Genomic DNA, 14,608 nt, shown 5'->3' with positions numbered 1-14,608 from the left:
AAAAATTAAAAAAAATTGTGGTTAGAGTAATTGATTTTACTCATGTGCGTCTGAAGGCACCATCCATGAATGATTACTCATTCATCAATCGCAAAAACTACCACTCGATAAATGTACAGGTGATTTGTGATGCCAAGCTGTCGCTTTTAAACCTGGTGGCCAGGTGGCCGGGAGGCACACACACGCAATTGTTTTAAATAGCAAAACAGCTCGGCTCCAGCACCCCGCGACCCCGACAATGAATTAATGAATGGTTGTGTTGGCGCGCGGCTGCAGCAAGACGCACTGCAGAGCCAAAGTCATTATAGGTGATATTCTGGATTAGAAGGCTGTTGTTTCGACCTATAGGAGTAGTTTATATACCGGTAACCCACAACGGTCAGAACATTGGTTACTTACAGTCTTAAAACTATTTTTAAGAGTTTAAAATCACAAACTTGGATAATAGCGAACACAAAACAACCCCTTTTTGTATGTTCTATGGAAATAAACTGCAGCCATAATTACAAAATGAATTAAATGGATCTTTTGAATATCAGCTATAATGCGAGGGGGTGCAATTCACAGCAGGGGTGCTGAGTACGGCACACCTGTCCAACAGTGCGCACAGGCGCACTCGGGTCTCAGTGGAGCGCTGCTTCGGTTTGACTCCCTCCGTTATTCTTTTCCATACAGCGTTTGTATGGGCCCCTTTTATTCCACTCTTAAGACTGATAAAAAGCACGTCCTTATTTTGCTCCATCTCGGATGTCAGGATGCCGATCTGTGTGTCGGAAAAGTTTCTTTTCTAACCTGCGTTCTTCCTCTCCATGTTTGACCTCAGTGGGCGAGGCCTCCGAACCAGGAATATTTAAGAGCGTAACATGTTAAAGACAATCGAATTCAACCGCTGCATTTATCAAGGCCCGCTCATTTGTACGCTGAGATTGGTCAGATACGAATGTTTCATAAATCACACCTGGATTCTTTCCTACGACCAATTCTGCGCTCAGATCTGCACCCGTTTCCACGCAAGTTTGATAAATGAGGCCCAATGTGTCTAGAAAATCTGATGTTTGTGAATGTGAGTTACTTTTTAAAAGATCAATATTGAAATCTCCACAAATCACCAATGTTTTATTGTAGTTTAGTAGTTTAGAATCATGTCTTCAAAACTATCTCTAAAAGTTTCTATTTTGGATCCCGGCTTCCTGTACACACATGCAAAAACTCTGTTTCTGCTTTTTTTCTAATTCTATTTCAACTGAAACACTTTCCATCAAACTCTCAATTACTATTGTCATACATTTTACTGGTTTACATTTTTAGTCATTGTCAACATAGATAGCTACTCCACCTCCAATTTTACCTGTTCTATTGTTGAAATATAAATCATATCCTTCAATATTCAAATCTACCTCCTTCCCTTTATTTATCCACGTCTCTGAAAGGGCGATCAACTTAAATTTGCCTTTAACTGTGTCCAAAAAGTGCTTAATTTTTGTGAAGTTATTTGGCAGACTTCTACAATTGAAATGAATTAGAGAAAATGTCTGTTGAGTTGGTATTTCACTCAGTTGATCTTCAGTGTAATATATACAAGAATCCTTCCAATCCTAAACAAATGAGACTCTGGGTCCACATCTTTATCCAATGTGCCATGTTCTTTGAAATCAAAATTTGAAAAAGATTCACTCACCATTGAATCATTCATTTGTAGTGTAGATTATAAACCATGGAGTATTTTGCTCTTAAATCTCTGAACAAATTAAGTTATTTCTTGAGTTTGTTCATTTGTACTGGTCCAAGTCTTGTAGTTTTCTGACGACAGTCACTTTAGAATGTTCAGGTGGCCCATTTAGCCGAATGAACACCTTTCCGTTTCTTGTCCAGGTGGCTTGAATTAGTTTGCTTTTTCAGCATTCGGCCAGTCCAAGCAATTTCTGCATTTTTTTTGATTAAGTGCTCATCAAGGAAGATCCCGGTGCCTTTAAGTTTCTTTGCTTCCTTTAAGATTTCCACCTTATGTTTTCGGTTCACAAATCTGACAATAATTGCTGGCTTTTTCTTTTTATCCTTGTTTGGAAGAGTGTAACATGCTGAAATGTGTTGACTCTTCAGGTGAATATCTTTGCTTTCCATGAATTTAATCACCTGTTGCTCGAGGGTCTGCAGCTCCTCAGGCGGTGCATCTTCACCTTGTTGGTCGCGTGTTGGCCCAGCAGCCCGGGCATAGGTCTTATGCCTGGTATCGAGCCCAGTTATCACAAGGTCTTCTGCTCTGGAATACTGCTCCAAATCATCCACCCTCTTCCAGGAGCTCAATCCTTTGGTCTGTTTGTTTGATGATGACCTTTAGCTCCCGAATCTCCCCCATGAGGCCTGCCAGTGCTTTCTGTTGCTTTACCACTTCACTGACATCTCTTGACATAAAGTTCAGAGACTCTTTAATATCTGCCATTTCCCTTGCAAGTTGGGACGCGGACATCTTACTTTGGATATATATTAAGAGAAGAAATGTCACTGTAGCTTGTCCTTTTGTCTCTCAATAGTTGACAGTTATGTCAACAGTTGAGTCAACAATATCCATGAAAACAAATGCAGATAAACAAAGCTCAAACTTCAATACCTTGATTTAAGTTCGATGTAACCATATTGTCTTGATTTTTGATAGATTGTATCAGGCCTGTATCAGGCCTTTAGGCAGAGAAATGCAGTGGCAGCCATCTTGGATTCAGCCATTCCTCATAGGTCTCCATAGGCTTTGATGCTTTTACACACGAACGCACACACACATACAGACACACACACACACACACGCATACACACATCATAATCGTCACATGGCTCCATAACTTAACTGGCAAATATACAAGGCTTTCATGCATGGGCCTACAATGGGAGAATAGTTCAATCTGGTGGAATACAGTAAAAATGTCAAATATCACTGCTTTCCTTCAAGATGAAATATCCAAGAGCAATTTATTCTGATATTCCAGAGTGAAAAATTCTGTAATTTTGTGAGAAGATTCCTGAGGTCATCTAGAATGATCCTGAAGTGAACTTGATTGGAAAAAGACAGTTTTATTTTAATTAATATTTAATATAATTTGATATTTTAGTGTATTAAGTATATTTTGAAAGACTATTTATTCAAAGATTCCAAAGTGAAAAGTTCTGTGAAAATCATGCAATTATCTTATTTTCATATTTTTCCTGTATATGGGCCTGGTTGTGTAACACTTTATTCTGAAAACTGAAAACTGGACATGGACAAAACACAAACATTTTTAACGCGACCTAATTAGATTTTTTCATGTGGTGTGTTGATGTTAAGTTAATACTCTATCCCCTCTTTGCATGTCAGAGTTTTAGACTGCAGAGTGAGACAGAATGACAGTAAAGTGTTTACCTTCATGTCAGAGTTTTATACTGCAGAGTGAGACAGAATGACAGTAAAGTGTTTACCTTCATGTCAGAGTTTTATACTGCAGAGTGAGACAGAATGACAGTAAAGTGTTTACCTTCGTGTCAGAGTTTTATACTGCAGAGTGAGACAGAAAATATTACAGAATACAGAAAAAAAAAGTTGTTTTATTAAATTATATTCGCACTCAGCATTCCTCCACTTTTAAAAGCATGATTTAAGGTCGATACACATCATTACTTATTCACTCTTTTTTATGTCTACTTTTTTTCCTACGGGTTGAAAGTCATCTTGCCTCAAAACAGTGTGTTTGAGTGTTGAGATTTTATTTTCTCTCATTTGCTGGCTGTGTTTTATATTTTCTAACATGGTTGGTAAACATTTCCAGTTGAATTCAATTTTATATATGGTGCCAAAATCATAACAAAAGATTAGGTCTAGACCACAGAGAGGCCTAATTGATTGGCCCAGTGAAATCCCATGATCCATTCATGGTCAGTCAGCTCATCCATGGAATAGTATAGCTCATCCATATAGTATCACTAACCAAACCTAATTCAACTCTGAATTGACTTGTGTTATGTCCAATCACAAACAATATATTTCTCTTATATTAAAAAAAAGTCAGGTATTAACATGAATACTGTGTGTTTAAATGCATGATGGCCTGTATCCCAGTTCCACCATGCAGTCAGACGGGGACAGTGGACTCGGGGACCTGGAGACCCAGCTGGCCAGTAAAGAGAGGGAGTGGAAGGAGCTCCTGGCTGCAAGAGTTCATCAACTGGAGAGTTCCCTCAAAAAGGCCCAGGAGGAGTGCTCCTCCCTCAGGTACCCCCTCTACATCCCCCTCACATCAGAATAATATAAATAAATGTGAACTGTGAACCTCAGCTTTTAGGAGGAAATATTCCTTTGAAAACATAGGATTTCCCTCTGACTTTCACAAGAAACAACAAGGAAATAGGCGCAGCTGTTTGGTTTGTTCTCAGGTCAATTATTTTCACTTAATTTGTTGATGTTTTTTTCTGAGTTAAATGATTCATCTTTTCGATAGATTACTGTAGGTATAAATGATTCATTATTTTATAATCTGTCATTTGTCAGAGAATGTAACCAGCAGCTGAGGGAAGATTTCCAGTTCAACCTGGCCATCCTGGATGAACGAGACAGAGAGCTGGAGAGATATGATATCATTACTGCCAGAGCTCTGACCGTGGAGCACAACAGGTATAGTTTGACCGTCTTCAATCTTAATTCATGGAAGGAGTAATGTACAGTATGCCTGACCTTTAAATTACATTTAAATGCAAAATAAGATAATATGCTTAATGTAAAATAGCATTAGAAGAAAGCTGACAAAAAATGAATGAAAATTTCCATCCCACACAAAATAATACAAAATGTGCATAGTGCAAATTAAATCTAATGATAAATAAAAAATATGAGATTGTGAGAAATATATGTAAAGTTTGCATCACATACAATACGAGAATGACATACGGAATATAACATATGGAAGCCATAAAACAAATCACACAACTGCTTTACAAAGTCAAATAGTTATCTACTTAAAGTATAATTCCGGCGCAAAATCATCCCATTGTCTTTTTCTGCACTTATATACATCAAATAAGCCATGGAGACAGTTTTTTCGTGTATAAACTATTAACTGAGAAATCCGCTAGAGTCGCTAACAGCCGGACGTGGCTAACAGTGATTAGCTCAGGGCAGTACGGTGAAGGCATTAAAGCATCTTTTTTAACCACTAATACTGCTCAAAATAACACCAAACCTCTGCAGCAGCATGATAAGAGTCCCTACACATAAGAGTGTCTCTGAGGTAGAACTGGTTGTCCTAGATTCAAACGATCGGCACTCTGTTTGTCAAAGTGCCCTTGGGCTAATCTCTGAACCCTATATTGCTCCTTGTGCTGACGATAGGTATGTGAATGTCTTGTGAATGGTGAATGTGAGAAGTAGTGTAAAAAGCGGCTTGAGTTGTCAGAGGAGCCATAGAAGTACAAATCCATTTACTATTTAGAGCTAATGGTAGGTTAGGCAAGACACTGAACCCAAAAATGCTTCCGAAGTCTGTCATCAGTATGTGAATGGTTAGATTAGCTCCAAATGAGCAAGTGGTAGCCCCTGCCCTCAGTGTAATAGTGTGTGAATTTTGATTTTACTCAGTACATTCAATTCATCTTTCTCACACAGCACTGTGTTGATAAGATGCAGGCATGTGACCTTGTGGAAGCTCACCATGTGAATGCATTCTTTTAAATCCAGAATCCAGGCACAAGGAGAACAGCAATGACCCCAGTAGACACAGTGACTATCTCAATCGAACTGAAATACTGTTTGCAGGCAGGGGGAGCTGAAACAGCTCCGTATGCAGGTCGCCAAGCTGGAGAAGCAGAGAGCCAGAGAGACTGAGGAGAGGCAGGCGGAGCTCAGTAAAAGTCAGCACAATGCTGTCCAGCACAGGCTGCAGCTGGACAAGCTCAAGAGGTGAGTCGGGTAAGAAAGGGCCTGTTTCTGAAAGGGTATTAACATCTGCCCTGAGTCATCCGATCACAAGTGGACAGCTCTCCGTACGTCTGCTCTCACCTGGCAGCGGAATATGTCTCTGCATGTGTCTTCAGTGACCACTCTATATGCAAATAAACATGTGCATCCTTTCCATTTACTCCATGTACAGAAGATAGCAGACTCTTTTTTTTTAACGATTAATACTTGGTTAAATTCTTAATGTTAACAAATCTAGCGGGTACAGTAGCAGGTTTAATTATAAATAAGGGTCGCTGTCACATTAAGGGTTTTTTCTCTCAAAGTCTATTTCGTTCAATAGTTGCTGGTTCAGGTATTTTTGAAACTGAACTTTTATGGCCCCCGGTTACAAAAAAATTCCCGTCCACACCACCGGTGTGAGAAAAAAATGTCTCTGTCCACATGTAACTTCAAAATCCGCCTCAAACAACATCATGCACATGCTAAAGCAGTAGGTGGCGATAGCACTCCTAACAGGAAGGCCATTTTAGCCAATGTGGTAGTAGTTGTATGAGTTCCTAAATAGCACCAGTATTTTGGCTAGGTCTTCCATAACAGCAACTTCACATGTCTCCATGGATACAACTTACTGTTCACTGTTGCACAATGTCAACAAGAAATTGCGGTTTTCCTGTCCACACATGGCTGTTGAAACCGGACTTTTCCAAAAGGTTTATTCTGGACTCCGGTTTCAGGAGCTCATAACTGTGGTTACATGTGGATGAAAGGCCAAACTGTGCAAAGAAACACACAGTTTAGAAATACCTGCGTTTGTGTGGACGACCCCTGAGGCTTCTTCAGTTGGTGTCCTCAATTCCCAAAGTCTGCTGCCTGAGTTTGGATCAACCTGTGCTTGCTTCCAAAACATTCTATGAATAACCAGGTTATCATGTTCATATAGTAGGCCATTAATAAATGATATAACAAACAGTATTAAACCAAGTTTAAATGTCAAGAATTGCAATTATGGACACTTGGGCATCTGTCCACACACATGTCTGTATACGTATATACAGCAAAGAGAAACAGTAGGTGATAATATAATACATTTATATTGATATTCTCATTCTGGAGGAATGTGCCTGCTCTCTTTCACCTCTGAGGGGATGAGAGGAGGGGGTCTGCAGCTAGAACCGTCAAAAATCCACTCTTCACTACAGAGAAAAGCTATAAGAATCGTGCACATTGTGTTAAACAATCCTACATTGTTTCACAAACTCAACATTATTTATTTATATGAGTCACTTATTGGAGTTATATAAATTGAAAAGGACTGAACGCAATAGTAAACTACCAGATATTTCTTGTCACATGACATCTTCATTGTCATTAAGTGTTCTTATGGCAGAGGACATCATAAACTTACCCTGAAAAAGTAAACCTCAACTTCCACACGTGTCAGGTGGTTAGTTAAACATGGCACTTTAAATGATGTACATTTCCAGTGTAAAATCTAAATGTACTGTCACTTTGAAGGTTCATCAGTGTCACCTGCTTGTTTTTTGGTATCTTGGTGTCTTGGTAACCAGACTCAGAGCCCAGGGGCCTCTAAGCAGATTGTAAATTGATAAACTAATCTTTGGGCGTTCAAGAAGTCCTTCAGTCTTGATGTTGCCTTTTAGGAGTCTATTGTTGGAGGTCCAAGTCCACTGACTGAGTTTCAAAAGTCTCTCATAAGTACTTAGTAGGGTTCAGAAAATGCTCAAAGAATCACTGGAGATGTTCAAAGCAGTAGAGGTTATTCTTCAGAGAAGTCATAAACCCAGCCCGTTCCAGAACCAGACCTGACAAAGTTAGGACTGTGCATTTCCTTTCATTCTCTTCGTTAAGCCCACCTTAGTGCTAGTCCTACCTACTTTAAAAAAAGGAAAATCTGATCCCACAGAAACAATGGTCTCACACACTATTTTTAGTCAATTTTCAATCCTCAGACATGCACTGGGCTTGTTCAAACACCCGTCTGATTATAACACAATTCACTCCGGTTAGTTTCTGTGACATGACAATTACTTTCAAAATAATAATGTTTGAAAAAACAATGGACAGAATATACAGAGTTACCTGTAGCTCAGTAGTGGATAGCCAGTGAATAAGTACATAGTTCTGCTTTCAGCTGAGTAAGTGATCCTTCAGTGTGGCTCAAGCTGCGAGTGTTCACACTGCTAAATGAATGCGGACACATGGCCCGAATCACGTGTGAATGTAGTCTCAGTAATCCCATCTCAATTCATCCTGCGTGTATTCACACCTACTTAGTTATGTGCACTAACTTTTTGTTGTTTTAAATTAAACCTTAAAAGAGACAACATAAATACCTTTAGATATGGGGGTTGCTGCAGATATGAGTAGAGGTAGAGGAGTAGAGGAGGAGGTTTGTGAGCCACAGAAACAAATGTCACTTTGTTTGCAGTCTTTTTTTAAATACTATAATTCACCACTTTTGAGAACAGTCACCCCTTGCTGCATAACCACAATCCTTTAAGAAATTGTACACTAATGATTTTAATCAGATAAAAAATACCTGAATATTATTTATTGTAGTGTGTTAGCTATGAAGAAATACTACATGCTTAATGGCCTACAAAAAAAAATACAGGTTGTTGACGTTCTATGGTGATTAGCCTGTTGCAATGTTTTATTTTAGTGAATTATGTGTGCCTGAACTCAGTCTGCCTTCTTCAACTCCAATTCCAACGAAGTTGGGATGTCGTGTAAAATGTAAATAAATACAGAATGCATAATTTTCAACCTTTATTCAATTGAATACACTGCAAAGACAAGATATTTAATGTTCAAATTATAAACCTTATTGTATTTTTTCAAATATTCACTAATTTTGAATTTGATGCCTGCAACACGTTCCAAAAAAGCTGGAACAGGAGCAAGAAAAGACCCGAAAAGTTGAGGAATGCTCTAAAACAACTGTTTGGAACGTTCCACAGGTTCATTGGAAACAGGTGAGTGTCATGATTGGGTATAAAAGGAGCATCCTCGAAAAAGGAAAAGGACTATCCAGATTCTTATCAGCGCACAGTTCGAAAGCAGCATCTTTGATGGTATGGGGGTGTGTTAGTAGCCATGGCATCATGGGTAACTTGCACATCTGTGAAGGCCCCATTAATGCTGAAAGGTTCATACAGGTTTGGAGCAACATATGCTGCCATCCAAGCAATGTCTTTTTCAGGGACGTCCCTGCTTTTTTCAGCAAGACAGTGACAGGACACATTCTGCACACGTTCCAACAGCATGGCTTTGTAGTAAAAGAGTGCTCGTACTAGACTGGCCTGCTGCAGTCCACACCTGTCTCCCATTGAAAATGTGTGGAGCTCGAAACTCGAAATATGACAACAGACTGTTGTGCAAGTGAAGTCGGACATCGAGCAAAAATGGGAAAGAATTCCACTTACAAAGCTTCAACAATTAGTGTCCTCAGTTCCCAATTCCTTTTTGAGTGTTGTTCAAAGGAAAGGTGATGTAACACAGTGGTAAACATTCCCCTGTCCCAACTTTTTTCAATGTGTTGCAGGCATCAAATTCAAAATGAGTGAATATTTAAAAAACAAACAAAGTTTATCAGTTTAAACATTAAATATCTTGTCTTTGTAGTGTATTCAATTGAATATCGGTTGAAAAGGTTGCAAATCATTGTATTCTGTTTTTATTTACATTTTACACAACGTCCCAACTTCATTGGAATTGGGGTTGGAGAAGACTGTTTGACCAGGGGGAACTCAAATCTATCCAGAGCTTTTCACTAAAAAGAAACTCCACAGCTGGTCTTTATTTGTTCTCCAACTGAAAACTGTAGCTACTTTACATTCACTTGATATCTTCACACATATCCTGATAACTTTATCTCTCCCCTGCTCTGAACACATCTTCTTTCACTCTCTCCTCTCTCCAGCAGCGTCCCAAGAAGAGGGAAAGGTAGAATTAACAAGCTTAAATTAAGTTAGATTTTACAGTTTAAAAGAACATTCACCATTAACATTGTTCTCTATTGATATTCACCTAATTATAGCCTATCAATATATAGATAGGCTAAAATCAATCTCCAAGCTGCAGTCTTAACCATTCCTCCATCCGTAATAATTACTCGACCCCTATATTGCCACCCCTATATTAATGTTCTCCATTGGGCTCAGTTTTTTTTGGTACTGACTAATGGCGTTGGTACTGCAAGGCAGAGCTCAGAGGACCAAGGCCAAGTCTGTGTGTGTTAATTGCTAGCTTGTGGGTACAAATGATAATGGATATCTCAAGCCTGAACTTTTTTTTCTTGTTTAATCAATGACATGGTACTGTAACTCTTTGTGTGTCTATGCATGTACTTTTGTGGCTGGATGGTAGCTCTATGGCTGGTGAAATTCAAAAGCAAACAGAGGAGTATGAGAGGATGGAACAGGACTTGCAGTGCAGGATACAAGAGGTGGAAGGAGAGCTGATGCTACAGAGACAGGTGAACACACACACGCACACACACACACACACACACACACACACACACACACACACTTTCATCCCTCTGAAACTCTTTTTGTCTAATGTCGTGCCATAATGCTGATATCTGCTATTCACTGTTGTGAATATGGCGTCTGTTAGCTCCCCCCAAAGTAAAACACATTGGGCTACTGAGACAAGCACAACGATGCCGAAAAGAAACTCTGCACAGTGAGCATTCACAGTTGGAAATGTGCAGTCAAGTAGCTGTGTGTCAATCCAACCTATTTTTAGGCCAACAGCTCTCAAACTTTCTTGAAGTTAAACAGCTTTTAGTCATAAAGTTTGGGGAGGTGTCATCTCTCTGGTGGCATCCGGTGTACGGACATCCTTTTCCAACAGTTGTAAATAGAAACATTCTAAATGTATCTCAGGTTATTTCTTGTTGCATGGAAGGAATATGTAAAAGGTTCCTTTATGCAATTTATCTTGTACTATAACCCCTCAGAGCGTGCTCTGTACAGTGGAGAGTCATGCAGGTGGCATGGCTGAAATAACTGGTAGAACAGCCAGACATTCAGAAGGTTTCAGCAGCAGACCTTGAGTAATAATAATACATTTTATTTTTATTTATTTATTTCATGGTACTCAAAGTCACTAAGGTATCTTTCACACCCGAGCTGTTTGCTCCGCTTTAAACCGTTTACACAGATAGTCTGGTTGGTTTTGGGTGGTGTCAAAGCAACGAACTCTGGTCCGCCTGAAAACGCAGGTCTCATTTAAGAGGCGATTTCTTTTGCCCAGGTTCGTTACAAGTCTCAGACATGTATTCAAACAGGGGGTGGGTAAAATGATAGAGAAGCATTTTTTTGTTGTTGTTGTTAACATAGCCACATTTATGTTCAAAACGTAATGCGCATTGACAATTTTTCACATTCACACAAACTCCTAAATTCAGCCTAAAAATGTTACTAAACAACCTTTCCATAGATTTCATGGACTCTATGAGCTAGTCTGTGCCAGTCTGCACCTGGCCTGGAGAATACTTCACTGAACACTAATGTGGCCGACCTGGAACCACCAACATCCAGCTTAGAATTGGATAACAGAGGCTAAACAGCTCTATACTGATGGGCATTTGGATGATTTATAGAGAACTATAGACAATGTACACAATATATTTTACAAGCAAATATTTGTTATAAATATATATTTTTTCATTTAATATGAAAGATGAATAGCCATTTACCTGCTTATTTGGAAAAGGAACAAGACAGGGCAGGTCTTTACACACAGGGATTGTATAAGTTTGATAAAATAACTATTGATAATAAACTAGCTACACAATATTTGCAATATATACACTTTATCAATATTTACACTATACATATTTGATTGTAATATTTACAATATATACACTTGCTGTATTGATTCATGTTGAGAGGCAGAAAGGCACTGTAGTCTTTATTTCTATGCCGACCATAAAGAAGCGCAGTTCAACGGGTTGAACTGCCTTGGAACCCCGACTCAAGATGGCGACTGTGTCGACGCATGCTGAGAGAGAAAGTCTTTATTTCTATGGAGAGTAATAATCTTTTCTGAATTTGTGATTTGAAATAATTAAAATTTGCACTGTATATCAACCAAGCAAAATTGGAATTGATACCACACAATACAAAATACAGTTTAGAGGCTGGCTTAGTGTTGGTGTGATTAGTTATAGCTGCTTTATCACATTATAGTTGTTATTATTATTATTATTATTATTATTATTATTATTATTATTATTATAAGTGTTAAATTCTATGCATCACATGTCTTATCCCTCTCATCTGGCCAACAGGAGATGACGGCAGCTTTTGACAGAGAGCTCAGACAGCGGGAACATGAGTTTAACTTGAAAATGGATGAGATGCGTGCTGTGGTGCTGTCTCATGATCTTAAGGTGAGGGGAGTGAAATAATGCTGTTTCTCTGTAAACAGGATGTGTCTCGCTCAAATGAGTCTGTCTATGTTGTCCATAAATACCACAATTGTTGCGTAAGGAGGAGAGAAAAACACACAAACGAACACAACATGTTGTATGCAAAGTTGTTTTTGTAATTCAAAGTTCACAACTTGTACAAGTATTAATAATATATTTATATAGTATAATAGTATTCTAAATCCAAGTAATCTAAATAAATAATGACAGAAAGATTCAAGATATTTATTTTTCGCTCACTTACACAAGTACAAATGTGTGAAATGCTTTTGCTGGGAGGCTCCTTTAAAGAAAAATACATTCTAAACAATTTAAGCAAAAAACAAAACAAAACATAAACAGTAAGTGGTAGATGTAAGGGGAAATAACATAAAATAGAATAAAATAAAATAGAATAAAGGGAAAAAGTAAGTATAAATAGGCACAAAACATAAAATAATACAATTTGAAAAATCTTCACATATTACAGCTTATTACAGCAGACTACACGTTTGATTTGCTCGTTGACCTCTTACCTGCCTGTGGCTAGTCCTTCAGCTAATGTTGTCCTTGTCCAGGTGAAGCTGCTATCTGTAGAGACTGAGGTTCACTGCCAGGCTCAGCATCAGGCCACATGGGCCCTCAGAGCTTCTCAGGAGTTCTGTCAGCAGACACAAACCCAGCTGCAGCACAAAGAGCAGGAGATTAAAGACCTCACTGCTGTCAAGGACTGCAAGTATGCCTCAGGATTCTGTGTGCTTGTATGTGCATGTGCGTGTGTGTGTGCGTGCGTGTGCTGATTTTGTGACTACTATCTTCTGTCTCAGGATAAAGGAGCTTGAGGAAGAGTTGAACTTGATGGAGGTCAAATTAAAGAAAGAAGAGGACGACCACATTAGGAAGTGAGTGAGGCAGAGCCAGCTGCTGATGGCAGAGAGAGAGAAAACTTATTCAGGAAATGTCAGGAAACCAAATTTTAATTAAAATTAGGAAACACCCATCTAGATCACACCCCATATTATGATTACCTGGTGCTCAGAATCCGTGCCTCAGGTAATGTTGGTCTGGTTGAAACAAAAAGCATGTAGAGCATTTTATGCAATTATTATTTTTTACAGAATAGACATACCAATTAGAATTTGGACGTATTTGACAGTATTTATTTCATGTCCTCTCCTCAGATATGAAGATGTGGTCCGGGCTCTGAAGGAATGTGATGCTCAGCTGGATTCTCAGTATCAGGCTCTCACAGAGCAGCTGAAGAAAGCTGAGAAACTCATGGCCAAACTACAAGGGAAGGTGGAAATCCTGGCTGCGCGGGAAAGCTGCATACAGAAAGCCATGAAACAGAAAGATGAGAAAATACACAGGTGACACAGACACTGAAAAAAAGAAACCATCATATTGGCATTAATGAACCTGGTATCTGTGTGTACTGTATGTAGCTGCTCAGTCAGTTTGTACAGACAGCTGTGAACATTGATGATGGAACCAGCTAACTGTGTGTGTGTGTGTGTGTGTGTGTGTGTGTGTGTGTGTGTGTGTGTGTGTGTGTGTGTGTGTGTGTGTGTGTGTGTGTGTGTGTGTGTGTGTGTGTGTGTGTGTGTGTGTGTGTGTGTGTGTGTCTGTGTCTGTGTCTGTGTGCGTGTGCGTGTGCGTGTGCGTGTGCGTGTGCGTGTGCGTGTGCGTGTGCGTGTGCGTGTGCGTGTGCGTGTGCGTGCGTGTGCGTGTGTGTGTTTTTCAAGGCTTCACACAGAGGCAGAAGCAACCCAGACTGGCTGGGACAAGTATGCCAGTCAGGTCTTCAGTGAGATGGTTGTCAAGGATACAGAGATGATCTCCCTGCAGGAGGGAGAAACCAAGCTGAGGGCCGAGCTGGAGCGGAGCAGGGAGGAGATGGAGAGGTGAGAAGGCTGCAGGAAAATGGAGGTAGATAGTGTGAAATAAAGAAGGAAGAGCTGGAGAGGAGGAGACTAGAGCAGAATGTGCTTTTTTAATCATTAATGGCAAATAAAAAAAGAATGCAGCAAAAAAAAAGTTTGGTGCGTTTTTCATGTATTTCATGCAAACATTTTAGGACTCCGCCTAGAAGGATTATTGGATTTGCTTTAAATGTGGTTGTTCTAATCCAACCAACTCACTAAGTATGGAACTTTTCATAACTTTTCCCATAAAACTCTAGGAAAAGCAAAGCGGGGTGAAATATAAAAGAATCGTGTGTGTCCCCTGGCCACCTGGCCGCCATGTTT

General features: G+C 39.3%; 1 protein-coding gene across 1 annotated transcript in view; it reads left to right on the top strand.

The window, feature by feature from the left end:
• Nucleotides 1-4,091: 4,091 nt before the first annotated feature.
• ccdc57 (coiled-coil domain containing 57) overlaps nt 4,092-14,608 on the top strand; it is a gene marked incomplete at both ends in the record, with an annotated part of 28,615 nt that continues 18,098 nt past the window's right edge. Inside the window, 9 exons of the mRNA XM_083932612.1 lie at nt 4,092-4,237; nt 4,514-4,636; nt 5,774-5,917; nt 10,307-10,415; nt 12,240-12,341; nt 12,938-13,095; nt 13,187-13,261; nt 13,541-13,729; nt 14,105-14,263. Of these exons, the coding sequence (XP_083788738.1) occupies nt 4,092-4,237; nt 4,514-4,636; nt 5,774-5,917; nt 10,307-10,415; nt 12,240-12,341; nt 12,938-13,095; nt 13,187-13,261; nt 13,541-13,729; nt 14,105-14,263 (1,205 nt within the window). The remainder of the gene's footprint in view (nt 4,238-4,513; nt 4,637-5,773; nt 5,918-10,306; nt 10,416-12,239; nt 12,342-12,937; nt 13,096-13,186; nt 13,262-13,540; nt 13,730-14,104; nt 14,264-14,608) is intronic.

This window comes from Echiichthys vipera, assembly GCF_963691815.1.
Source record: "Echiichthys vipera genome assembly, chromosome: 18".
NCBI lineage: Eukaryota > Metazoa > Chordata > Actinopteri > Perciformes > Trachinidae > Echiichthys > Echiichthys vipera.
The sequence above is the reverse complement of the archived record's forward strand: the minus strand, read 5'-3'. Positions and strand labels throughout refer to the sequence as shown.